The 27716-nt window shown below is 47.6% G+C and overlaps 1 protein-coding gene across 13 annotated transcripts in view; it reads left to right on the plus strand.

The window, feature by feature from the left end:
- The window catches only part of mbnl1 (muscleblind-like splicing regulator 1), a 347533-nt gene that overhangs the window by 245546 nt on the left and 74271 nt on the right, over positions 1–27716 (plus strand). For all 13 annotated transcript variants that reach the window (XM_038815110.1, XM_038815097.1, XM_038815101.1 and 10 more), the window contains exons 3-4: positions 13014–13184; positions 22620–22673. In XM_038815110.1, the coding sequence (XP_038671038.1) occupies positions 13116–13184; positions 22620–22673 (123 nt within the window). In that variant the 5' untranslated portion in view covers positions 13014–13115. The remainder of the gene's footprint in view (positions 1–13013; positions 13185–22619; positions 22674–27716) is intronic.

Raw genomic sequence — 27716 nt, forward strand, 5'->3', positions numbered from 1 at the left:
GCGATGCGAAGAAAAAAAAAAAATTCATGATATTTTCTGAGCAGCCTGCCGGCAGACAGGCTGAAATCTGACCCCTCTGCAATTAACCAGCATAGAGTCGATGGGCTGAATGCCCTTTTAGTTGGTGTGTTATTCAGTGACTCGAACAGTTGCTGAGCTTCTAAATAATTAATTGCCGTAATAATTCTTTGAGATTACCCCCCCCCCCCCCCCCCCCAAAGATTCTATTAGACGGCCAATTCAGGAAAAGTCACTGCTGGGATATTCCGGCATTGTCGGGACTCCCAGTTGACCTCAAGGTCAGGATGCCAACCCCAACGCCTCAAATCCTGTGTCCTTCCTCCCGCCCCTCACCCCCCCTCACCCCGGTCTCTCTTGTTGCCTTTGCCTGAGAACGAGGTTGTGGCATGAAGGGGGTTAACCTCGACCGGACTGGCTACTTAGAACATTCCGGGCTTGTTGCCGTGAAGTTGTTGATGTGCTGGTTGAGGAAAACATCATGTGATGTCTGTGTCTCGCCCCTCTCACTTTCACATTCCAATTTTGTTACCTCCATAACTAACTTTACCAACACCAGTTCACGATTTGCAGCTCACACAAGATTCAAATTTCCCCGTGTTGTTGATTGCCCTGAGCACCCAACCCTTCAAAAGAGCTGGGCTGGCGTAAGAGGAACTGCAGATTATTACTAACATCATCAGCATAAGGGTATCCAACAACAATCACCAGAAAGGAAAATGGACACCAACTTGCTTTTACTATATTTCATTGAATTGGAAGGTCAGACATTAAATCCGTCTATTTTGCTTCTGTTATGTGGAAAGATTGCAAAAACTGAGATTATCCACCTTATGGGAGAGGTGATTGAGGGGGGAATTTAGTGAAGGTGGTGAAAATTGCAGTGTGGGAGTGGGGCATTGTTGGAGTAAATAAGAAGTAACAGTTCCGCTGGCAGGAAGGTTGTTAACCAGAGGATACACAGAGTTAAGACAATTGTCGAGAACCAGAGGAGGAGATGAGGAGAATTCTTGTCCTGCAGAGAGTTGATCTAGGACACATTGCCTGCAAAAGTGATGGAAAGAGGTTCAGTAGGAACTATCAAAAGAAGGTTTGACAGATACTCAAAGTGGAATAGACATTTTCAGCATGTGAGGACAGTGTATGGGTGTAGGATCGGTTGGGTAACGTATTCAAAGAGTTGGTTCTGACACAGTGAGCCAAATAACATCCTGCTCTGCTGTAAATATCTTTGTTTGTTCACCACAGCCTCAGTTGACATTGTCTTGCTTCTTCTCTGGCTTTCTTCAAGCCTCCCCCAGTCCACGTCCCAATGTTCTCCACCCATCTGATATTTTTCTTCCTCTTCTATTTTCACCCTCAGTTTCTCCTTCAGTTGTTGCCGGTTTGAGGTTGTTGGGTCTCCGTTGCCAATGTCCATACTTGGCCATCCTTCTCTCTCTAGATGTACTCAGCGACTCTTTTCATTCCTTTTAGCCTGGATCGGACCAACTCCTTTGTTTTTCTGTCCTTGCATCCTACGATTCTCCAGCGCATGGCAAACCTGGTGCGAAAAGATCTTTGCAATCTGTCAACTGATATCTGTGCTGCCTTATTCTGGCTGTAGGCAGGCATCCCATCTGCAATTATTTCTGTAACATGGGCAGCACGGTAGCATAGTGGTTAGCACTGTGGCTTCACAGCGCCAGGGTCCCAGATTTGATTCCCTGCTGGGTCATTGTCTGTGCGGAGTCTGCACGTTCTCCCCGTGTCTGCATGGGTTTCCTCCGTGTGCTCTGGTTTCCTCCCACAGTCCAAAGACAGTGCAGTTCAGGCGGATTGACCATGATAAATTGTCCTTAATGTCCAAAAAGGTTGGGAGGGGTTATTGGGTTAGGGGGATAGAGTGGGAGGGATGTCAAAGTGGGTCGGTGCAGACTCAATGGGCTGAATAGCCTCCTTCTGCACTATATATTCTATGTTACATGTTGCTCTATGTACTGAGGCTTTTGACAGAAGCCCTCCGCCAGATAGACAGACCAACTAAGCAATGCACGGAAACTTGGCATGAGAGATCACAGTCTCTCAAGTTTACTGTGTAAATAATGCCCGGCCTTCTGTTGCTTTATGGCACTGGAGTGCAAGAAAAAAACAGAAGGACTGAAATGGAGGCATGACTATCCCAGAATTCACAGCAGAAGTGAAACCCCTCTATGGATCCCAACTGTGTTGCCAGTGGGTTCCAACTTGAACACTGAGCACTTCCAGTGAACTCTTGCCCTCCCACAGGAGAACACAAGGGCAAATCCCGTAGCCAGGAAGTGTGTGAAAAGAGGAAGAAAAAAGAAAACAAAAAGATTGGCATTTGGCTGTGGTCCATGTGGGATCAATGCAGCTGTCCATTCAAAGTCTTTGAAAGTGCTCATGGAATCATAGAATTTACAGTGCTGAAGGAGGCCATTCGGCCCATCAAGTCTACACCGGCCCTTGGATAGAGAACCCTACTCAAGCCCATGCCTTCACCCTATCCCCGTAACCCAGGAACCCCACTGATATATTTTACCTGCTCAAATCCCAGTGTTAGGCTTGAACCCGCAGCCATCGTTGCCAATGTGCTACCAGCTGATAAAAGCCTTTGGGGTTGCTACAAATTAGAAAGTTGGATAAAAATTTATGATTTGATGTTAACCATCCGGGCTGCCTGACTCTGCACATGAAATGCTTTAGAGGATACAACGCAGAAATAGTCCAAATAGTCTGATCACATTTCACCAACCAGTCTCAGATTCCCTTTATTTCATCCGCATCTCCACTTCAGTCCACTCCCAAGGGGACATTGGTCTCATTAAAGGGAGAGGGCAGACAACAACAAACTGCAATGACAAAATTAATCTAACCCATCCATTCGAAGACGATGGCATCGGGCGGAACAAGTGACTGATTTCTCCACCTTGCCCTGCTTGCATCCTCCATTGAAGTTGACGGGCCGAGTATAAAACAAATGTTCGCATGATCCTACAGGCTTTCCACCAGACCTTGGAGGCACAGTGGTTGGCACAGTTGTTTCACAGCTCCAGGGTCCCAGGTTCGATTCCCGGCTTGGGTCACTGACTGTGCGGAGTCTTTTCATTCTCCCCGGGTCTGAGTGGGTTTCCTCCGGGTGCTCCGGTTTCCTCCCAGAATCCAAAGATGTGCAGGTTAGGTGGATTGGCCAGGATAAATGGCCTTTAGTGTCCCAAAAAGGTTAGGTGGGGGTACTGGGTTATGGGGATAGGGTGTGCGCTTAAGTAAGGTGCTCTTTCCAAGGGCCGGTGCAGACTCGATGGGCCAAAAGGCCTCCAGCTGCACGGTAAACTCTATGATTCCTGCCTGGTGAGCGAGATTAAAAACTACCCCTCGGGGAGCCACCTCACATAACTTTGGAGGAAAAAGGCCTTGGACACTGCCTCTATGTGATGTTAGCAACAGTTCATTGGCATGTTGTATTTGTGGAAGGGGGGATTTGTGGGAAGCAATTGTAGTGTCAGGTTGCAGCAGGAGTGCTTATCCACTCTGACTAATTCACCATTTTCTGGAGGGTGTATACAATAATTTCAAGGGCTGAGTCGTGTGATTTGAAATGTGAGGTCATTGTGCTTACTGCTTTCTGCCATTAGGACTCCAGTGAAAGTACATTCCTCATTCACTGGCTGTATGACTCAGATTGCTGCTTTCAGAGATGAAATCCATGTGATTAAAGCTTATCGAGTGGCTTGGCTGGAGTTTAAATTATATCCACAGTTATTTCCAGGGAAGAGTGGCAAAGGTAAATGATTTTAAATAAGCCTTTCAGAGGTCATGGAAGCTGTGCATGATGGGTGTGAAGGGGTCAGCCACAGACAACAGGCTTACTCTTGTGTCCTTTGGCAGTATTATTGCAGACAATGCAGCAGCCTTGAACCCATCGGTGTTGTTCCAGTTTCATTTGGGTGTTTTAGTTTCAGCGGGATAGAATGAATGAACAAAGATTCTGTGCAGAGGTATGCAACCGACTTGTCATCACCTGCCATGGATGCCGATCAGTTGGACAAGTTAACCAATATGTTAGCTCCCCTAACCTCATCCATCCCCTCACCTCAATTTCCTCTTTTCCCTGTGCCCAAAGCAGTGGCATTAGTCATTGTAATTATTGTACACACACAGTAATGGAACAATCAATGTGTGGATGCAACCCCAGATCTATTTGAGAGACGGTGATCATGGGCGGCGGGGTTCTCCACTCGGCCAGCCGCCTGTTTCACGGCCGCACCCCACGCCGCCGGGAACCCCGGTTGCGTGCCGGCGGGAAAAGTGAATAGCAACCATCAGAGGATTCTGGCCCGTGGGTTGAAACTCGCTCCTCAGTGCAGGAAACAGGGTTAAGTGCAGCCTCGGCAGGGATTCCCCGCTGAGCCCCCGAATCGAAACAGAATCCCGAAAGATAACGTGGTGCTTTTTGGCGCTGTGAGCGCCGGGAAACACCCGGCTAGACGCGCTCATCGTGGGATTCTGTTCCAATTTGCTTAGATCGCACCCATTAACTTCGCCAGAAGGTTCCTTAAAGCATAGAGGTTTATTCCTCTCCTCTATCTAGATTAAATTCATGCCCTTGCGCACTTAAAAGTTTCTGATGCCACCCCATGTATGTGTCCAGATTTAGGATTTATGTTGACCTGTTAATTCAGAGTTCATCATGCTATTCTTATTTGGATTCATCTCCCATTGAGGGGACAGTGTTACAATCAGTCTTTTCCATTCAACGTCAAGATTCAAACGAGTTGGAAAAAAAGGGAAAGGTTTTCCGGGCAGGAGGGAGCACATCCCTGTAAGGGAGGGCTCACATACTCCTGCCCCCAACCACCCAATTGCTTTGCATTTGCTATGCTCAAACAACCCATTATGTTCAATCACAGACACATTGGGAACTCAGGTACCAAATCGTTAAGCTGCCGTAGGAGTCTTTTTTCAGTAATGATGGGACACACTGGCTTGCTGCTTCAAGTTTCCAATATAGGAAAATATGTTCCAACAGTGTCAATGAGAAATAACTCTGTCTTTCCAGAGAGTCATTGTATTGTCACATCTTGTTAGGCCACAGCTAGAGTATTGTGTGTGGTTCTGGTCGCCACACTATAGGAAGGATATAATTACACCCGAGAGGGTGCAGTGGAGATTCACCAGGATGTTACCTGAGCTGGAGAGCTTCAGATTTGAAGAGAGGCTGGTTAGGGTTGTTTTCCTTGGAGCAGAGAAGACTGAGGGGGAACCTGATCAAGGCGTACAAACTTATGAGGGCTATGAATAGAGGAGATCGGAATACATCTTTCCCCTTAGTAGAGGGGTCAATAATCAGAGGACATAGACTTACGGTAAGGGGCAGAAGATTTAAGAGTGGTTTTGAGGAAAAACATTTTCATTTGGAGGGTGGTGGGAATCTGGAAATTACTGACTGAAAGGGTGGTGGAGGCAGGAACCCTCTCAACATTTAAGAAGCATTTTGATGAGAAGATCGTTTAAAGCTACGGCCATTTGCATGAAAATGGGATTAGAATAGATAGGTGCTTGATGGCCGGTGCGGACCTCTTTCTAAAAATGGCGTCCCGATCACTCCGCCCACTGACCTGACTCCCAACAGCCCCCAGCCCCAACTCCACCCCATGCAGGGCACCCCCAGGCCCGATCCCTGTTGCTCACAAAATGCCAGCCTGTCACCCTGGCAGTGCCCTTGCCAGCTGACACTGCCACATGGACACCTTGGCAGTGCTAGGCTAGCACCCAGGTTGCATTGCCAGGGTGCACAGGTGGCAGTACTAGGTTGGCAGTGCCTGGGTAGTACCAATGATACCAGGGTGCTACCTTCCCCACAGGGCAAGCTTCTGGAGGCCTCTGATCCCCTGAGCGACCCCAACGAGTGCCGTTCTGTCTGGTCCCTATTTGTGGAGACTTGCACCGAACGGCACTCGATCGAGATCTCCACGGCGAGGGAGTTAGATCCCAACGCCTTGGTTAGGTCCTGGGCATGTTAGAGTGAGACTAGCTGCCAGAAAGTGATCCTGCCCGCAATGGGTGGGATTTACATCACCACGTCGCGCGTGATCGCATTCGATTGCGCGAGGCGTGGCGAGCCGGCTGATCCCAGAAGAAGGATCTCCCGGCAACTACCGGCCGGGCTGCTTTTCAGGGTCAACGCGGCCGGTTAACCTCATCCTCCGCCTCCATCCAAATCATGAAGTTTGAGAGTTCATGTCCCAGTCCAGATTTAAGCATAATGTCCACGATGACACTCCCAGCACAGTACTGAGGGAGCACTGCTGTTTTTTTTGGATGAGATGGTAAACCCCAGCCCTATCTACCCTCTCAGATGTTCCATGGCACGACATTAAAGAAGGGCAAGGGGGCTCTTCCTGGCCAATACGTATCCTTCAACCAAACATCACTGAACATATTGGGCTGAATTTTACAATCCCCTTCTACTGGGCATGTTTCCTGCAAAGGGAGGGGAGGTGGGTAGATTAAGGGATTAAGGTCCTCAATCCACCTCCGCTACCATAAAATGCTGGGTGAGTGGGGTGACACGTGGCACAGTGGTTAGCACTGGGACTGCGGCGCTGAGGACCCGGGTTCGAATCCCGGTCCTGGGTCACTGTCAATGTGGTGTTTGCTCATTCTCCCTGGGTCTGCGTGGGTTTCACCCCTCACAACCCAAAGATGTGCAGGTTAGGTGGATTGATTGGCCACGCTAAACTGCCCCTTAATTGGAAAAAAATAATAATTGGGTACTCTAAATTTATAAAACAAAAATGCTGGGTGAGAGTGGGAAGGCTGGTTCTTTCAACAACTTTGTTGAAAACATGGGAAAGAAAGGGGAGGCACATCTTTAGCAGATGCTCTGTACACCATAGGGTCACCCTCCCCCTCCCAAGACTTTACCCCATCTTTGTGACTCCCCACCTGTCCTCCAAAACCCACCCACTCCATCCTCCTTGCAACCCACCCCCTAAGGGGCCTCTTTCCTCCGCACCCTAAATGTCCGGGGCTCCTGAATCCGGTGCCTGCCCTCGATCATTGTGGGCAAGCTTGCAGTCCCAGCAGTGACCACTACTGAGCCCCGGCACTGCTGGGGCTGCTGGAGCTGCCGGTCAATCAGTTTGGCAGGCAGCTGTTAAAGGCGGGGCTCCCTCCCACTGGAGCGATGGAAGCCTCACCCTCAGCTTGTTTGAGCTGCCTGGAGTTTTTTTATTGTTGCCGGGACATCAGCCGGTTTGGAACTGAATTTCCCTCCAATTACACCTCCCCTTCCTCGTCACCCCCTGTAAAATCCAGCCTATTATCACATTGCTGTGTGCAAAATGTCTGCTGGGTCCCACATTGCAACAGTGACTTACTTCAAAATGTACTTCATTTCACGTGAAGCACTCTGGGATGTCCTGACGTGCTGTATAAATGCAAATCTTTATGTTCAGGAGGCACGAGGCCCAACAATTTGCCCGTTCGGGTTTTGAGCAAGTTTGCAGATCAATTTAACTTAATATCAGAATCCAGAAGTAATCCAAATTCTCTTGCTTTAATTTCACACTTTATAAAATGTTTTTCTATCTTAAAATTCTGATGTCACCTTTGATCCTCTTGCAAACTTGTTCGTCAATTAGATTGGAAACGGTGGTCAATGAAAGAGCCCCGTCGAAGCTGGGTTTTGAAATTAAATTGTGGGAATATTCGCATACCAGCATTTGATATTTTTGTACAATGTTCCTTTGTCCACTATTCCCACAGAGGCATTAAATCATTTCCCTCGCCTTCTTAGTTGTGGTTGATGTTCAGTTACAAGTTAACTGAGTTCAACGTCCACCCAGCGATGACCTCTGTTGCAACAAATAAACGTTTCATTATGGAGGCAAGGATCCCATGGCACTGTCTGTGAGGGATTGTCAACTACTCTGACAAAGAGTGCATCTGTACTGGAGCATTTGCATTCACAGGAGTGATAACATCTCATAGAAGTGATGATCGCTTATGTAAAGCAGCGACAGACCAGAGCAAAGAAGTCTAATCTTTTTGAAGTAGTCGATGGAATATACCTTTTGCAGAAGATCTCCACCTTGCTGACAGCAAGCTGCCCCTTGACTATTTCTGGCCGACTTTCACAACTGCAGACCCAACCGTATTGATATTGGGCAGATCTCCGAGAGTCTCAGCTGACTAATCTGCAACAGAAATATGACCTCTTTTAAATGTGTTGACTGAATGATGGATTTGATAAATTGGAGTGTGCACTGGGGATTTGGGGATTTAGTCACAGGAACCCCTGTGATTCTTTCAATTATTAAAAGATTGATAACCCTGCTGAGATCCTAGGCTCTCGCTGTTGGAATCACTGGAATGTATTTCCAGTCCGTGAAACTCCACAAAATGAAGATTTTGGGGGAAATGGTGGTGCAACGGTAATGTCACTGGACTAGTAATCCAGAGGCCCAGGCTAGGGGCAGCACGGTGGCATAGTGGTTAGCATAAATGCTTCACAGCTCCAGGGTCCCAGGTTCGATTCCCGGCTGGGTCACTGTCTGTGCGGAGTCTGCACGTCCTCCCCGTGTGTGCGTGGGTTTTCTCCGGGTGCTCCGGTTTCCTCCCACAGTCCAAAGATGTGTGGGTTAGGTGGATTGGCCATGCTAAATTGCCCGTAGTGACCTAAAAAGTAAGGTTAAGGGGGGGTGGGGTTGTTGGGTTATGGGTATAGGGTGGATACGTGGGTTTGAGTAGGGTGATCATTGCTCGGCACAACATCGAGGGCCGAAGAGCCTGTTCTGTGCTGTACTGTTCTATGTTCTATGAAGTCAGATTGGTAATATTTATGCTTTTGGGTCATGTGTAACGGAATCCAAAAGTTTCAGAGGGAGGGAACCCCTCACTATCCTGGCAACACCCTACAGTCTGAAAGCTTTCTGAGGTACCAGCACTCCTTCAGTCTGTTGCTCCTGAACATCCCTGATTTTAATTGCTCTACCTATTGACAGCCATACCTTCAGCTGCCTCGGTCTTAAACTCCTCCCTCTCCTTGAAATCACTCCTTAAAGCCTAACATGTTGATTAAGTTACCCTTCTAAAATAGAACATCGAACATATATAACATTCAGTGCAGAAGGTGGCCATTTGGCCCATCGAGTCTGCACCGACCCACTTTAAGCTTCACTTCCACCCTATTCCTGAAACCCAATACCCCCTCCTAAACCCTTTGGACACTAAAATCATGACCAATCCACCTAACCTGCACGTCTTTGGGCTGTGGGAGGAAACCGGAGCACCCGGAGGAAACCCACGCAGACATGGGGAGAGCGTGCAGACTCTGCACAGAGCGACACAGCAGGGAATCGAACCTGGGACCCTGGCGCTGTGAAGCCACGGTGCTAACCACTGTGCTACCGTGCTGCCCATGATACCTCCTTCTGTGGCATCATGTCCTATGTTGTTTGAAACGCCCTTATGAAGTGACTGAGAATGTTTTTACCACATTACATATGCTACAAAAATGCAGTGTACTATTGTTAGACCAGGTCCAAATTTTAGCCATATCCAAAACCTATAGGGGAGTGAGGAGAATGTTGAGATGACGCTGGTCAGTTAACTTCAATTCTCATCTCAACTTCAGGGTATAAATGAGGTAATTTATTTACCAGAAGGTTGAGGCAGCTCAGTAAGTATCCTTCTTGCCTACAAGTCGGCCTGGATATCCGAACTGGGGCTGAAATGGGCATGGATCAAATTGGAGGAATGGAACTCACATTGTTTATGATGCAACACCGTGTCTGATTCTTCAAAATGTTTCCCATATCTACTGTAGCAGGGACATGAGGAAATGGCACACGAGCTGGCAATGCATGTGAATGATCTACGTTTACTCAAACCCCAAAGGGAATCCAGTGGACCTGCTGTCAACTAGCAAGGAACCGGTTGAGGTGGATCGTGGGGTTCTACAGACGGTCTTGCAATGTCTGGAACAGGGATTGCCAACTCCATGTGGATGTTTCCCTGGAGGCTACGTCACAAACCGTTCCACCCCTGCATTCCCACAGGCATTCATCCTCACAGTAGCACCCCCCCCCCCCCCCCCCCCCCCCCCCCCGCCCTGCTCCCTCCTCCTCCCGCTCTTTTCCCCCACTAATTGGAAAGCAAACAAGCTGCTAATTATCTCATTGGATGATGCTTGCCTGAGAGTCGAACACTCTGATCCACTATCTGACCAATGGGTGGGTGAGAACAATGTGACATGCCGGCAAGTTGACTCTGCATCCTTTATACCCCTTGCATGCAGCACTCGATTTTACTTAACACATTTTCAACAAATTACTGATTTGTATAAATAATGCATTTCGGAAGGAAGTCAACAGCGAGCAGACAATGTCGCCGTGATCTTTCTTCTGGGCAGTGTTCTGGTGATTCAATGTTAATTCCTGGAAACTCCAGGGCTGCCAACTTGAGGCAGAACCTGGGCCTGCTTCTTGTAAGCCTGGCAGTGTCAGAAGATGACTCCCTCTGCTGGGAGCTTCACTTTTCCATTTCAGTTGGTATCCATCATAGGGAGGGAGGTTTCTGCATTGAGTCTTCAGATGCATCACCAGGCAGACGCATTTGGCTCCTGCCAAATGAGCCCAGACCCGAAATCATCTTAGACTTGCATTAATGGCTTTTTATTTTTTATTTAGTCTGGATTGGCTTCTTCATACAAATGCTAAGACGGAAACAATAAACTAGGGATCATAAATACACGATAATCATCAGTAAATCCAATAATGAATTCAGAATAAATTTCTTTACTCAGAGAAAAGCGAGATGTGGATTTTGCTACCACAAGGAGTAGCTGAAGTGACTACTGTACATGCACTGAAGGGGAAGCTATATACGCACACACATAGAATCCCTACAGTGCAGAAGGAGGCCATTCGGCCCATAGGGTCTGCACTGGACCTCCCGCAGAGCACCGTACCTAGGCCCAATCCCCTGCCTTATCCCTGACCCCACCTAACCTAAAGATACTTAGAATTGCCAATCCACCTAACCTGCACACTTTTGGACTGTGGGAGGAAACCGGAACACCTGGAGGAAACCCACACACACACGGGGAGAACATGCAAACGTCACACAGTCACCTAAGGTCGGAATTGAACCTGTGTCCCTGGCGCTGTGAGGCAGCAGGCTAAACACTATGCCAGTGAAAGGAATGGAAGGACATGTTTTTATGATTACAGAAGAACATATGAAATAGGGACATGGGTAGACCATATGACCCTTCAAGCCTGCTCCGCCACTCAATGCAATCAATGATGTTGGATTTCAACTCCACTTTCCTGCCCTCTCCCCGTATTCTTTGATTCCCTGCGAGACCAAAATTTTTCTATCCGAGCCTTAAATACAATCAACAATGCAGCGTTCAGAACCCTCTGGGATAGAGAATTCCAAAGATTCACAACCCTTTGAGCGAAGAAAGTTCTCCTCCTCTCAGTCCTAAATGATTGACCTCTTGTCCTGAGACGAGATTCCCCAGTTAGGGGGGATGTAACTTCTCAGCATCTACCCTGTCAAGCCCCATTAGAACTTTGGGGGCGAAATTCTCCTCCCCCACGCCGGGTGACGATTCTCTGGCCTGGATGGGCTGAGCGGCCGCCCCAATACAACAGGTTCCCACCGACGCCATCCACACCTGGTTGCTGCCGGCGGGAACGTGGGGGGGGGGGGGCCTCTGATGGGGTCTGGCCCACGATCGGAACCACCGATTGGCGGGCTGACCTCGCTAAAGGAGGACCTCCTTTCCTCCGCCGCCTCGCAAGATCTATCCACCATTTTCTTGCGGGCGGTCTCGGGGAGGACGGCAACCACGCATGCGCGGGTAACTTCATTTATCCGACGCCAGCCGCGTCATTTACGCGGCGCCGCTTTTTACGCAGCGCCAAGGCCCGCCGTGCGTAAAATACGCGACGCTGCTCCTAGCCCCCCCTGGGGGCGGGAGAATAGGGGGCTGGGAGCGGGCTCCAAAGCCGGAGTGAAACACTCCGGTTTTCACTCCAGCGTCGGGACTTTGTCTCCATTTCGGAGAATCGCGCCCTGGATGTTTCAATAAGATCACTTTTTATTCTTCTGACCTCCAGAGAATATAGATCTGATTTACTCAGCATCTCATGATAGAGAGATGGAAGGAAGTTAGTTTGGAGCTTGAAGACCATCACATACCAGTTGGACTGAACGGTCTATTCCTGCACTGCACATTTTGTGTAAAATAGAGAAGAAGAAATGGGTGTGCTCTACTCACTGGGTGCTCTGAGAAAACTGGGGAAATTCTGGACTGAAAACTGACCCTGCAAATGTTGTGAATTATACATAATGTATACTTCTACTAGTATTACAATTTTTATTTTGTAAATTTAGAGTACTCAATTCATTTTTTCCAATGAAGGGGCAATTTAGCGTGGCCAGTCGACCCAGTTTGCACATTTTTGGGTTGTGGGGGCGAAACCCACGCAAACACGGGGAGAATGTGCAAACTCCACACGGACAGTGACCCAGAGCCGGGATTGAACCTGGGACATCGGCGCCGTGAGGCAGCAGTGCTAACCACTGCGCCACCGTGCTGCCCTAGTATTATAAGGCTGCTGGGCCTCATAAGCTCCATGTTTAAAAAAGGGTTGCGAGTATGGTGGCAAACCAGAAGATCTGGGGAGAGCTTCAGTAATATTTTCAGAGTCCCGGCCAATACCTGATCTGATCCACGATCCGGCCACTGGATGGGTGGGAAGAGATTGGCATCTAGCCTGCAAGTGGACTTCACATCAGCTGTACCCCTCGCATGCAGCAAGCTTGCATGTTTGGAAATCAAACCCTGTCGTTCCTGTGAACCGACAGCCCAGCTACTGCAAAGGAAATGTTAACATGCGTGTTGTAACTTGGCTCAGCTGTGGGTTCAGGGTTTTGAGTGCGTTTGGCCTTAACGGTGTTCCTCTTATTCTCCGCAGGGTCGTTGCTCCAGAGAAAACTGCAAGTACCTTCACCCACCACCCCACTTAAAAACGCAGCTGGAGATAAATGGACGCAATAACCTGATACAGCAGAAAAACATGGCCATGCTGGCCCAGCAGATGCAGTTAGCCAATGCCATGATGCCTGGAACCCCACTGCAACCCGTGGTGAGTATGATCAAGTGGCCTTTGACTCGGTTTAGAACGATTACATTGCAGGTCGATAAGCAGTTGAGATAATATTATCCAGTATGTTAAGGGAAGAAAGAATCGGTCCACTTGTCTTTGATTGTTTGCAGCGTTAGGTTATACAGATGTGTTATTTTGTGGTCAGAATTCCATTCTCCATCCCACTCTGCCTTTGTCTTTACTCCCCATTCACCCTTCAGCATTCCCAAGTCTGGCTAGGTTTGGGATTTCGATCTTGCTCTCTCATCAGCGGGGGTCCGGTGGGACTCACCAGATTCCAGCACGAGCATAGTTGGATCACCTTTCCATGAAGGTAGTGTTGGAACCAATGTCTACCCCCTGTTATCCCACTACTCCCAAAGTGAAAGAACTTTAGTACCCACAGCTTGTATTTATATGGTACCTTTAGTATCATAAAACACCCCAAGGTTCTTCACAGGCCACCAAGTCACATAAGGAGGTGTTGGGACAGATGGCCAAAAGCTTGGTTAAAGACCTATATTGTTTGATGAACACCTTAAAAGAGGAGAAAGCGTTGGAGAGTCGGGGAGGTTCACGTCGGGAATTCCAGAACTAAAGTCCAAGGTGGTTGAAGAGCATCGGAGGGATGATGAAATGTGGGATACCCTTTCCTCCTTCACAAATATATTCTGCACCCTTGAGGCTTGAGAAATGGAAATGTTATTGCAGTTTCAGTAAATAATACATCATTTATCGCCCTGGTCATTCCTCGGGCAGCAGGGTGGCGCAGTGGGTTAGCCCTGCTGCCTCACAGCACCGAGGTCCCAGGTTCGATCCCGGCTCTGGGTCACTGTCCATGTGGAGTTTGCACATTCTCCCCATGTTTGCGTGGGTTTCGCCCCCACAACCCAAAAGATGTGCAGGCTAGGTGGATTGACCATGCTAAATTGCCCCTTAATTGGAAAAAAAGAATTGGGTACTATAAATTTAAAAAAAAATAATCCTGGTCAATCCTCTTACACCCAGCAGAGTTCACATTAAAAAACACTTATTTTTATATAGTGCCCGTATTTTTCCTGACGTTCCAGCTGGAGGGATCCTACAGTCCCGCTGAGAGTGACCCCTCCGCCACGGGTTCCCTGGCGGCCGAGGGTATGACCAACGGGAAAACCCATTGACCGCAGCAAGACCTGATTATCCCGCCACCGGCCAATTGTAGGCCGCCCACACCGGGGCAAAGCATGCCGCAGAGGGGCACGAGCCGATCCCGCCCAGTGTTTTACACAATGTCAGGATGTCCAAAATCTTTTTATGGCTCAGCAAACACTTTTGGAGAATGTTGGAGAGATTGTGTGCTCAAGGATCTCAAAACCCATAATTTTCTGACTCACAGATTAGATCACGGCCCAAAGCCCATGGGCTGGGTTCTCCGATCCCTGACACCGAAATTGCGTTCGGCGAAGGGGTGGAGAATCCCCGATAATGACAGAATCGGGGGCGGCGCCGCTTTCGCGATGCTCCGCGCCCTGAAAAGCGGAGTACACTGCACGCCGTATCCATGCCCCGCGATGCTCCGTCCGAGGCCGGCCAAGTTCCCGACGGCGTGGGACACGTGTGGTCTCACCTGGCGGGAATTCAGTGTGGTGGCTGCGGACTCAGACCAGCGCCGCCACAGTTGGGGGAGGGCTGATCCGTGGGCAGGGAGGGGGGGCTTTATTCGGGGCTGGGGGCACTGTGGTGGGGGAGGCACTGCAGGCCGCCGCCATGTGCATGCGCAGCCACGGACTCGGCAATGAGCCTGGTCGTATCAGCAGCTAGAACTGGGAGCTGCTAGCGCCCCCCCCTCCCCCGAGCAGGGAATCGCTGGCCGTTTTGCGGCAGTTTTCCTGGCTCAAAACACCACCGTTTTCATGCCGACGTGGGGACTTAGTCTCCCAAACGGAGAAAATAGCCCCATGACTCTACATGAGTTCAGACAGATTAGTCGCAGAGGAGCTTCAGTGGGCCTCGGATTGTCAGGGTGAGGCGAGAGAGGACACTATCAGCCAAAGCTTTGGGCCTGATCACTGCTGTTGGAAAGCAATCATCCAGATGGGTGAGTGAACACACTGATTGGAGTTGGGCATGATGCTCCCTCAACCCGTTGAATAGTCACCAATCTAGGTTTACATATCATAGAATCCCTATAGTGCAGGAGGAGGACTTTCGGCCCATCAAGTCTGCGCAACCCTTTAAAAGAGCACCCTAACTAGGCTCCTACCTAGGTGGCCTTATCCCCACCTAACATTTTGGACACTAAGGGCAATTTATCATGGCCAATCCATCTAACCTACACATGTTTGGACTGTGGGAGGAAACCGGAGCACCCAGCCTGAAACCTACACAGACACGGGGAGAACGTGCAGACTCCACACAGATAGTCACCCCAGGCTGGAATTGATCCCAGGTCCCTGACGCTGTGAGGCAGCAGGGCCAACCACTGTGCCACGCATATAAAGGATAATGTCTCAGCAGACCTGCTGAGCGAGTATTAGGGGTACATTCCGCAGGTGATAACTGAATCTTCAAACCTACTGTCTATATCCCAAGTCGCCCGAAATGGTTCACTAATACTGGCCTCTCGTGTCGCCCCAGTTTTAATCGGTCCAGCATTGATTGCTGTGTTTCCAATTGATTTACATATCATAGAATCCCTATGATATGTAAATCTAGATTGGTGACTATTCAACGGGTTGAGGGAGCATCATTGGAATTCCTTCCTAAATCTCTCCACCTCTCTATCTCCCTTTCCTCCATTTGCGACTCCCCCTAAAGGTAATAACTTTGACCAAGGTGTTCCCAAGGCCTTTTAGGTGACTTGGTGTCAAATTCTGTTTGATGACGGTCCTGCAGGGCATCTTGGGATGTTTTGCCACGTTAAAGGCACGGCATTAGCACAATTTCTTTTCCATTATCATTGCTGCTGAGATAGAATAGAAGCCCACAGGATAGGACTTGGGGATAACCGGATTTAAGAAACAGAGCCGGGATTTGCCCTTGAATCAGGGGGAGGGGGCAGCTGAGCATTCAGGTTCCCGCAGAGACCAGAATGGAGCCAGGAGGGTGCAAGCGTCAGCCAAAACCCAGCATGACTGCGAGATACAATCAGCGCGAAGCTGGCTGGCTCCCAACAGGAAAGCACATTTGAGAAGCCGATTAGAGAGTGGATCTAAAAAAAGGGGATCCGATGAGTCAGCCAAGCTTCATTTTTAAACCCAAAGGCAGAAATATCACACCACAGGCTACTGATCATTGGCCCTGTTTCCATGAGTCATTTGACCTGTCATATAAGGATGGCTGAGTGAACACAGGCAAAACGCTGCATCAATCAGCCTGGCCTTTTCACTGATTAACTATTGGGTAAGAAAGAAATAGAAAGAAACAGCTGCATTTACATGGCAGCTTTCATAGGCTCAGGACAACCCCAAGCACTTTACAGCCAATTGTAATGATCCCGATCGAGGCCAGTAACTACTTTTTATTAAGAAATCCGAAATCCCAGTTATTTACTGAAAAGATGAAGCCACAAGATTCCACAGTTCAAACAAAGTACATTTTTTTTAACCGTACAAGGGCGGCACGCTGGCACAGTGGTTAGCACTGCTGCCTCACAGCGTCAGGGTCCCGGGTTCGATTCCGACCTCGGGTCACTGTCTGTGTAGAGTTTGTATGTTCTCCCCGTGTGTGCTTGGCTTTCCTCCGGCTGCTCCGGTTTCCTCCCGCAGTCCAAACACCTGCAGGCTAGGTGGATTGGCCAAGCTAGATTGCCCCTGCATGTCTAAAGGTTAGGTGGGGCTCCGGGGGATCGGGCGAGGCTTAGGCCTGCGTAGGGTGCTCTTTCGTAGTGTCGATGTAGAATCAATGGGCTGAATGGCCTCCTTCTGCACTGTATGGATTCTATGATTCTAAGAGTCAAACAAAACAAATTATCTTAGTCGAGAACCCAAAACCAATATCCGTGAAGAATGAATTAACATGCAAATTGTGGTTGATTATAAACCATAAATTAACATTCAGTGGAGGATGTAACTAAGGCAGATCTTACGAATTGGTTCAGCAGCTCACTCAGTATTTCTGTCATCAATCTCAGTCACAAAAGCCCTTCACAACTCTGTCTTCCCCATGAGGGATTGCAGCTCTTCTTCTTCTTCTAGGATTTAGCCTGATTCCCCAGCCAACAAAAATACAAACTTTGAAACGATGGCTGGGGTTTTCCATCTTTTAGAGCGATGGTGCTTGAGGCCTGGATGTAAGAAACCGAGGGAGTACGTCCCTGCTCTTCCTCAAAACTAGTGCCATGAGATCTTTTAGTAACTAGCTGCCATTGCAGAACAATTCAGGTTAGGAGCAATGATATTTACGCTTCTCAGTGGACATTTTACCATGTGACTCAGCGCTATTCTGACTCCTCACTTTCAAATGTTCCTTACAACCTACATCTTTGACGGCACGGCAGCACAGTGGTTAGCACATTTGCGTCACAGCGCCAGGGTCCTGGTTCAATTCCCGCTTGGGTCACTGTCTGAACGGAGTCTGCACGTTCTCCCCATGTCTACGTGGGTTTCCTCCGGGTGCTCCCGTTTCCACCATCAGTCCAATGATGTGCAGGTTAGGTGGATTGGCCATGCTAAATTACCCTTAGTGTCCCAAAAAGGTTAAGTGGGGTTACTGGGTTATGGGGATAGGATGGCGGTGTGGGCTTAAGGAGGGCGCCCTTTCCAAGGGCCGGTGCAGACTCGATAGGCCGAATGGCCTCCTTCTGCACTGTTAATTCTATGAAATCTATGAAATTTGGCCACGCTTTTGGTCACCTGTCCTAACATCTGCTTACGCGGCTCTGAAATTCTGTTTGCTGACACTCCTGTGAAGTGCCTTGGGAAATACGGTTAATTTAGAGGCACTATCTTGATGCAAATTGTTGGTGCCGGTGCATTCAAACTCTTCTTTTCAAAGCTTCCACGACTGAGTTCGCCCCATGGCACCTGGAAAGGGAGCGAACGTAAATCTGCACCTTCAGTCACCTCGCACTGTGTGCTCATTCAGATATGTTAGTTTTCCCGAATGACAACCTGGAGACCACAAGATTTAAGTCAGGAGCCTCGAGAAATTGGAAAGCCGTCCAAATGGAGATGAGTCATGTCCTTTCTGAAGGAACTCTCATCAGAGTCTGTCGGGAGTGCCTGTATAGTTCTTGGCTCGAGTCTGACTTCCAGCAATTGTCACCAACTCTTCGGAATAGAATTATAGGATCGTTTTTGACTTGCCAGTAGAAAAAGAAAATGAACTTGCATTAATAAAAGGCCCTACACAATGCCACACTCCTCATCATGAACCAGCTGTCCAGCCAACTGACACCCCCCCCCCTCACCCCCGCTCCCCTCTTTGGGTTGGGGGGGGGTGGGGGCTCCTTGACTTGGCCAAATGCTGCCCTGATGTTAAATGAGTCAGAGAATCATAGAATTTACAGTGCAGAAGGAGGCCATTCCGCCCATCGAGTCTGTACCGGCCCTTGGAAAGAGCACCCTACTGAAGCCCGACACCTCCACCCACTCCCCTTTATCCCAGTAACCCCACCTAACCATTTTGGACACTAAGGGCAATTTATCATGGCCAATCCACCTTACCTGCACATCTTTGGACTGTGGGAGGAAACCGGAGCACCCGGAGGAAACCCACGCACTTACAGGGAGAACGTGCAGACTCCAACAGACGGTGACCCAAGCCGGGAATCGAACCTGGGACCCTGGAGCTGTGAAGCACCTGTGCTAACCACTGTGCTACCATGCTTCCCAATTGCTGTCACTCTCACCTCACCTCTTGAATGCAGTTCTTTTGTCCGTGCTCGGATCAAGACAGTAATGAGGTCAAGAGCGGAGTGGCCCGGGCAGAATACAAACTCAGTGCCTGCCCCCAATTGGTGTTCAACAAGGAAGGATACTGATTAATGAACTGAGTTGGGGCGGTTGGTGATAATCAGCAGGGGTTTTCCTTGCCCATGTTTGACCGGATGCTATGAGACTTCATGAGGTCTCCCGGAGTCAATGTGCAGGTGCCCCCAGGCAACTCCAATCTGACTACATACCACTGTGCCATCACGTCTGCTGGGTCTCTACTGTTCCTGGGACAAGGCATACCCAGGGATGGTGACAGCGGTGGCTGGGGCATTGTCTGTGAGGTATGAGCATGACTATGTCAGGCCGTTGTTTGGCTAGTCTGTGAGACAGCTCTCCCAATTTCGGCAGAATTACCCAGATATTAGTAAAGAGGCCTTTGCAGAGCCGACATGGCTTGGTTTGCCGTTATAATTTCCGGTGCCTAGGTTGATGCTGGGTGGTCTGTCCTATTTCATTCCTTTTTCTTAGACCCCCATAGCAGTTTGGTACAACTGTGTGGCTTGCTAGGCCGTTTCAGAGGGCATTTAAGAGTCAACCGCATTGCTATGGGTCTGGAGTCACATGTAGGTCAGACCAGGGAAGGGCGGCAGATTTCATTCTCTAAAGGACATTAGTGAACTAAATGGGTTTTTATGAGAATCGACTATGGTTTCATGGTCACCACTTTGATGTTTTTACTCTGTAGATGATATGGGATCCTTAATTTATGCCTGAGAGGGCAGAAGAGGCCTTCACTTAGCATCTCATCTAAAATGTAACACCTCCAACAGTGCTGCACTGAATTGTTAATTGTTTTTGTGCTCGAGCCCGTGACTCTTGAACTCACAGCATTACTGATTGAGTTAACTACTGCACCACAGCTGATACTAACACTGTCAGAGCAATCCTTGGTATGAATTTATGTCTCATGCACAGTGCTTCAAAGTCAGCCACCACTTCTTCAGTCTTAAATTCCTATTTGGATCAAGTTGTCTGTCAGTCCTACTGGTTCTCTAAAACATAAGAACATAAGAACCAGGAGCAGGAGTTGGTAATACAGCCCCTCCAGCCTACTCCACCATTCAATACGATCATGGCTGATCTCCTCTAGGTCTCAACTCCACTTTCCTACCCGTTCTCCAGAACCCTTCAACCCATTGCTAATTAAAAATCTGTCTATCTCCTCCTTAAATTTACTCAAAATCCCAACGTCCACCGCACTCTGGGGTAGTGAATTCCACAGATTCACAATCCTTTGAAAGAAGTAATTTCTCCTCATCACTGTTGTAAATCTGCTGCCGCTTATTCTAAAACTATGACATTTTGTTCCCCACAAGAGGAAGCATCCGCTCTATGTGTACTTTGTCAATACCTTTTATCATCTTATATACCTCAATTAGATCTCCTCTCCTTCTGGACTTGGGAGAGTACAGGCCTAAGCTGCTCAATCTCTCTTCATAAGACATTAAATCTAGTGAACATCCTCTGAACTGCTATCCAATGATAAGCTTTCAAAAACTTCCAATGTTTTGTACAAGAACATTTAAACTTGGGGTAGATGTGCATTACTGTGCAATTTATTGACAATGTATAATAATTAAATTACGACGGTTTAGGCCAGGATATTTCCATTGTTTTAGAATTGGGTAACATTATATAAGTTGAAGGAACCTCAGGTAAAGTTATTTAATGAGTATATAACCAGTGCAAGTCACTGAATGTTAGATTGGCGATGAAAAGCCAGCTGTCTGAGTAACTTTGGGAAGTTAAGAATGACATTTATTAGTTTAAAGTCACATTTAAATATCTGCCATTATTCTGTTGCCAGTCAGGGAAATGGAACGCTGTTGTCTAAGACCTTACTTTCAACTCAATTAACCTATCATTCATTTCTGTAGATTGAATGACGCATCTATGGCCGGTTAAGTTATAACTGCTAATTTCTCTTCTTTGCTCCTTCTTTTTATTTGCCCAAGGATGGGGCATTGCCTGCCCATCTAAGTTCCCCAAATTCGACAATTCACTTTATTCACCTTCTCGCAGATTTTCTCCATTGATTTTCTCTCCATCTTATTTCCGAATCCTTCCATTGCCTCACCCCTCCCAATCCATGTAACACCCTCTAGCCATGCAATCGTCTTAGGACTCTACCTCCCTCGTGTGTCTCCCAGTTTCTTCCAGCCCTCTAATGCTATCAGTTGTCTGGTTCCTAAGTTCTGGAATTTCCTTCCTCAACCTCTTCACCGTTCCATCCTTGAAGATGTTCCTTAAAATCTACCTCTTTGACCAAGATTTTGGTCACCTGTCCTAATATCTCATTCTGCGTCCTGAAGGCACTGACTTCTGCTGGGGTACAATTCCATGTTCAGCTGTCATCATCCGATATCTCACCCAAGAGACAGTTGACAGTGATTGTAGGTCTTCGCATCAGTGACCAAGCTGATGCCTATTTTAACTCTTGCGCCTTTCCAGCAACGTGACTGGGCAGTGAGAAGGCTGGGCCTCCTGGCTGATAAACATACGATGAACCTCAGGGAATGGTAGTCAAGTTTAGAAATCAGTTAACTCACTGGAGAACATGAAACATACATGAGGTTGTGAATGACTCAATATCAGTGCAAATTTCTTCTTCGTTCACTGGTTAACACACTGAGCAGTTGCCAGAACCTCGTGGCTGACTTTGAATGCCAGTCAACTTTAGGAATTGAATCACATCTGCAGTTTGCGGGTGCAGGATTGCATTGGATTGCTGTGGTTTTTGGTTATTATGAGATGAACAATAAAGTATAGTCATTCAATTTTTAAAATATATGTTCACGAGAGGTTAGCATCATTGGCTAAGCCAGCATTTGTTGCCCATTGCCAATTGTACTGAAGAAGGTTGTGATCAGCCACTTTCTTCTCCCACTGCAGTCCCATGTGGTGTAGGTGCACCCACCATGCTGTTAGTGAGGGAGTAATTCCTCAATGGCAATGATCGGCATCCTAGGCCGGTGAATGGGCCGCATGCGTAGCCCTCCTTCATCTCAGTGGGCCGCAAGATTGAAATTGGACACGTTCACTGACCATGACGCTGTGAATAAGATTAAATACATTTGATACACGTCAAATATTTCAGAACGGGTTAGAGAAAATGCTTAATCATTTATATATTAATGGAACTCTCATTCAATTCCAAATGGTAAAAACAAAAGAAATATTTGTACTTTGGACACAGAGAGAGCGCACAGCTCTCTCGGTCAATGTTGTGAGCAATAAGCACACACCTCACTTCACTTGCCCTCGTCTTAGGTGAGTTTCACTTCAGTTGTACCGGGAAGAAAAAAACAACACCGCCCAAAATCAGTGGAACGTTGGCAACTCTGTGTGTGGGCGGCGGTCAACAAAATGTCTCGCGGGCTACACTGAGGACCCAGGTGGGCACCATGTTGCCCACCACTGCGCTACGGTCTCTCTGATGCTACCTCCTGCCCTTTGAGGAGAGTCCGGAACCTGAAAGATTTTAAATCAAAGTTTTTCTTTTTCCTTTCTTGTAACACAGATGCCGAGATGGCTGGAGAGCTTAGATCTAAGGGGCCGGCCATTAAACCTTGAGGTGAGAGGAAATTTTTTTTACTCAAAGGGTGTGAGCCTTTCATAATCTCATGCACCACTACAACACTGACTACACTTCAAAAATATTTCATTGGCGGCTAAGTACTTTGAGAGGTCAGGTGGTGATGAAAAGTGAAAGTCTTTTCTTTATTGCTTTGTCCTGTTTCATCCCAACCTCCATGATCCCACTATTTGCCAGTAAGAAGATAACGTGTTGGAGATATTTTGCCGGGTGCTGTGACTCCTATGGAATACTCTCCATCAGTTTCTTTCACAACAGCAGATTAGTCCTGAGGCAAAGCTGCGGCACGAGCTATTTGAAACTTCCCGAACGTGAGGCACTTCTTGTATTCAACACACGGCTCTCTGAGTGAGCTGGAGCCTCGGGCCTCCACCTGATATGTCGGCGTGCTTGCCCTTGTTCCCAGCTCACACAGAGCCAGTGGAGCAGGTTGTTCAGCCACAGGGAGCAACTGAAACCAGAGGGGTTGGCAAATACATTCCCTCCTGCTCAAAAAGAGCGGACTAACACTTGCAATGTGGCACACTCACCGGGTTTATGAGCAAGGGATCTGTTTCTGTTAGAGTGTCACTGTGGAGTGACTCTCATTCGTTACTGTGTCCATGTGAAATGGTCTCATTATAAACTGCCCGTGTGGAGTGAGTTTCATTATAAACCGTGTCTGTGTGGAGTGCCTCTCATTATAAGCTGTGTGGAGTGACTCTCAGTATAAGCTATGTCTGTGTGGAGTGACCCTCAGTATAAACTATGTGTGGAGTGACTCTCAGTATAAACTGTGTCCGGGTGGAGTAAGTTTCATTATAAACTGTGTCTGTGTGGAGTGCCTCTCATAAGTTGTGTGCGTGTGGAGTGACCCATTATAAACTGTGTCTGTGTGGAGTGACTCTCATTATAAACTTTACCTGTGTGGAGTGCCTCTCATTATAAACTGTGTCTATGTGGAGTGACTCATTATAAACTGTGTCCATGTGGAGTGACTCTCATTATAAACTGTGTCCATGTGGAGTGACTCTCATTATAAACTGTGTCTGTGTGGAGTGACTCATTATAAACTGTGTCCATGTGGAGTGACTCTCATAAACTGTGTCTGTGTGGAGTGACTCTCATAAACTGTGTCTGTGTGGAGTGACTCTCATAAACTGTGTCTGTGTGGAGTGCCTCTCATAAACTGTGTCTGTGTGGAGTGCCTCTCATAAACTGTGTCTGTGTGGAGTGACTCTCATTATAAACTGTATCCATGTGGAGTGCCTCTCATTATAAACTGTGTCTGTGTGGAGTGACTCATTATAAACTGTATCCATGTGGAGTGCCTCTCATTATAAACTGTGTCTGTGTGGAGTGACTCATTATAAACTGTGTCCATGTGGAGTGACTCTCATTATAAACTGTGTCCGTGTGGAGTGACTCTCATTATAAACTGTGTCTATGTGGAGTGATTCATTATAAACTGTGTCCATGTGGAGTGACTCTCAATATAAACTGTGTCCGTGTGGAGTGCCTCTCATTATAAACTTTATCTGTGTGGAGTGCCTCTCATTATAAACTGTGTCTGTGTGGAGTGCCTCTCATTATAAACTGTGTCTGTGTGGAGTGACTCTCATTATAAACTGTGTCCGTGTGGAGTGAGTTTCATTATAACCTGGTCTGTGTGGAGTGCCTCTCATAAGCTGTGTGCGTGTGGAGTGACTCATTATAAACTGTGTCTGTGTGGAGTGACTCTCATTATAAACTTTATCTGTGTGGAGTGCCTCTCATTATAAACTGTGTCTGTGTGGAGTGCCTCTCATTATAAACTGTGTCTGTGTGGAGTGACTCTCATTATAAACTGTATCCATGTGGAGTGACTCTCATTATAAACTGTGTCTATGTGGAGTGACTCATTATAAACTGTCCATGTGGAGTGACTCTCATTATAAACTGTGTCCGTGTGGAGTGAGTTTCATTAGCAAGTGTGCCTGCGTGGATTGACTCATTATAAATTGTGACAGTGTGGAGTGAGTTTCAGTAGTACCTGTGTCTATGTGGAGTGACTCTCATTATAAACTGTGTCTGTGTGGAGTGACTCTCATTATAAACTGTATCTGTGTGGAGTGAGTTTCATTAGTAACTGTATCTGCGTGGATTGACTCATTATAAACTGTGCCAGTGTGGAGTGAGTTTCAGTAGTACCTGTGTCTATGTGGAGTGAGTTTCAGTAGTACCTGCGTCTATGTGGAGTGAGTTTCAGTAGTACCTGTGTCTATGTGGAGTGACTCTCATTATAAACTGTGTCTGTGTGGAGTGAATTTCATTAGTAACTGTATCTGTGTGGAGTGAGTTTCATTAGTAACTATATCGGTGTGGAGTGATTCTCATTATAAACTGTCTGTGTGGAGTGAATCTCATTATAAACTGTGTCCGTGTGGAGTTACTCTCATTCGTTACTGTGTCCATGTGGAGTGACTCTCATTATAAACCGTATCCATGTGGAGTGACTCTCTTTAGAAACTGTCCATGTGGAGCAGAATTACTGTTCCAAATCTGGATGGCGAGTAACTTGGAGGGAAGTAGTGTTTGTAAGTTACTGTTGAAGGTGGTGCATTGGCAAGGTTCTGTATTAAATTTTGTATCTGGTGCGCACTGCTGCCACTGCACTGGTGGTGGAGAAAGTGAATGTTTACGGTATGGTAGCCATGTTTATTAACTTGCTGCTTTGTCCTGCATGATGAGTACCTTGTGATTTTAATTTAGGCAAGAAAAGAATATTCCATCACACTCCTGCCTTGTGCCTTATCAGCTTCGGAGAAACTTTGGGGAGTCCGGCCAGGGATCCTTCACCATAGAATACCCAGTCTGTGATTGTTCTTGTTGCAACAGTGTTTATATTGGTGGCCTGTTAAATGTACTTTTTTAAAGTACATTTTTACGGGATGTGGGCTTCGTAGGCTAGGCCAGCATTTGTTGCCCATCTCTAATTGCCTTTGAGAAGGTGGTGATGGGCTGCCTTCTTGAACCGCTGCAGTCCATGTGGTGTAGGTACACCCAATGTGCTATTAGGGAGTGAGTTCCAGGACTTTGACGCAGTGACAGTGAAGGAACGGTGATTTATTTTTAATCAGGATGGGAAGTGACTTCATGGTATCTTCCAGGTGATGGTATCCCATATATATGTTGCCCTTGTCCTTCGCGATGGTAGTCGTCGTGGGTATGGAAGGCACTGTTTAAGGTGGCTTGATGGCACACACATTGGTTTCAGCACCCTTCCTCTTCCCTTGTGGTGTCCCCATTTTTCTCCACCATCTTTTTTTTTCCCCTGGCTTACTCCTCGTTTCTGGCCTCGAACAGGTTTTGGAACAGGCTGACAAACAGCCCCCAAGTATCCAGGAAGTCTTCTTCTGACCCTCGGATGGCGTACATAATCTTCTCCAGGTAGAGAAATTCTGAGAGGTCAGCGAGTCAGTCTGCAGCTTTGGGTGGTGCTGCTGATCGCCAGCCAAGCAGGATTCTCCGGCATGCGATTAGGGAAGCAAGAGCAAGGGCTTTCACCCCCCCCCCCCCCACTAGTAGTCTAGATCAGAGAGGGAAACAATTAATGTCCACTATAAGGACTGGTAACAAAACTCTTGCGTATGACCGTACTCCCATAACGTGATGGTATGTGTGTAATGGTGGCTGTTAGGGTCACCGCAATCTCACCGTGTCTCTTCAGAGACAACACCCCCCACCTCCCCTCCACCCCACACCCCTCCCCTATCCCTGTGTCCAGCTCCAAGTCGGTCTGACAGGTGCAAGTTGAGATTTGTAACCTGAACTGGTAACGTGATGCCGCAATCGGGGTGAGGTGTTGTCAACCCTGAGGCCTAGCAGAGGAAAATTTGTGGTTATTGATGAGACAGGCAAGGATTATTTAAAACATTGCCTTGCTGATATTACTCAAAGCATCTGCCAAGCAATCTGATCTGGATCCCCACTCATCTTTTGCTGGCGTTAACCCTGCTGCAGACTAATGCAAACCACAGTCTCGACCTACGACATTCTGATTTGTATTTTGCCCTTATCTTCTCTTCGAGGTATTCAGGAGCTGTAGTATATTTATATGTGACTGCTGCTTTGAAAAAAAAGAGCTTTCTATCCAATTTTGGGGCTGGTTTAGAACAGCGGGCTAAATAACTGACTTGTAACGCAGAACAATGCCAGTAGCGCGGGTTCAATTCCCGTACCGGCCTTCCCGAACAGGTGCTGGAACGTGGCGACTAGGGGCTTTTCACAGTCACTTCATTGAAGCCTACTTGTGACAATAAGCGATTATTATTGTTAATTTGTAATGAGATCTTTTAGCTCAGTGGGTGGCGTCCTTCCCTCTGAGCTTGAAACCTCCAGTTTTGAGTCCCACCCAAGGAAGGTGGGTTATCAACTTGCAAACCCTTTGTATGCGCCAGTGGCAGGTGGTGAGAGTGGGGGAGCTCCCTGGTCAGCCATGTGATGGAAAGAAAATTGGAGCCTGTACCAGCCCTGTCCATAGCTCCAAAATACAACATGCATGTAAAAGAACATGTTGCCACAGCAACTTGGACTGCCCGAGTGAACGGTAACTCACTATCCTATGTATCCCTTCTTCCTTATAAGTCTTGTTCATACAGTTCCACAGGTGGCAGAGGCTGTGAACAGCAGAAACACAGAAGCAGCATGTTCAGCCCCACGAGGCTCTTCCACCATTCACTGAAGTCAGGGTTAATCTCTATCTTAACTCCATCCAGCTAACCTAGCTCCACATCCTTTTGTAGCCTCCTCTAGCAAAAATCTATTGATCACCAAATTTAATTGAGTTCGCGTTTGCTGCTTGTTTTTGCAGGAGAGAGTTCCACACCTCGTGCACTCTTTGCGCGATGAGGTGTTTCCGAACTTCGCTGCTGAATGGCTCGATTCGGATTTTAAGATGATGTCCACTTGCTGTACATGATCACCTGTTGTCTATGTGTCCGGGCAGTTCTTGGGCAGGGGGTTTGCTAGTTAATGATGAGAGGAGGGACGAAAGCTGAAGCC

This window comes from Scyliorhinus canicula, chromosome 13, assembly GCF_902713615.1.
Source record: "Scyliorhinus canicula chromosome 13, sScyCan1.1, whole genome shotgun sequence".
NCBI lineage: Eukaryota > Metazoa > Chordata > Chondrichthyes > Carcharhiniformes > Scyliorhinidae > Scyliorhinus > Scyliorhinus canicula.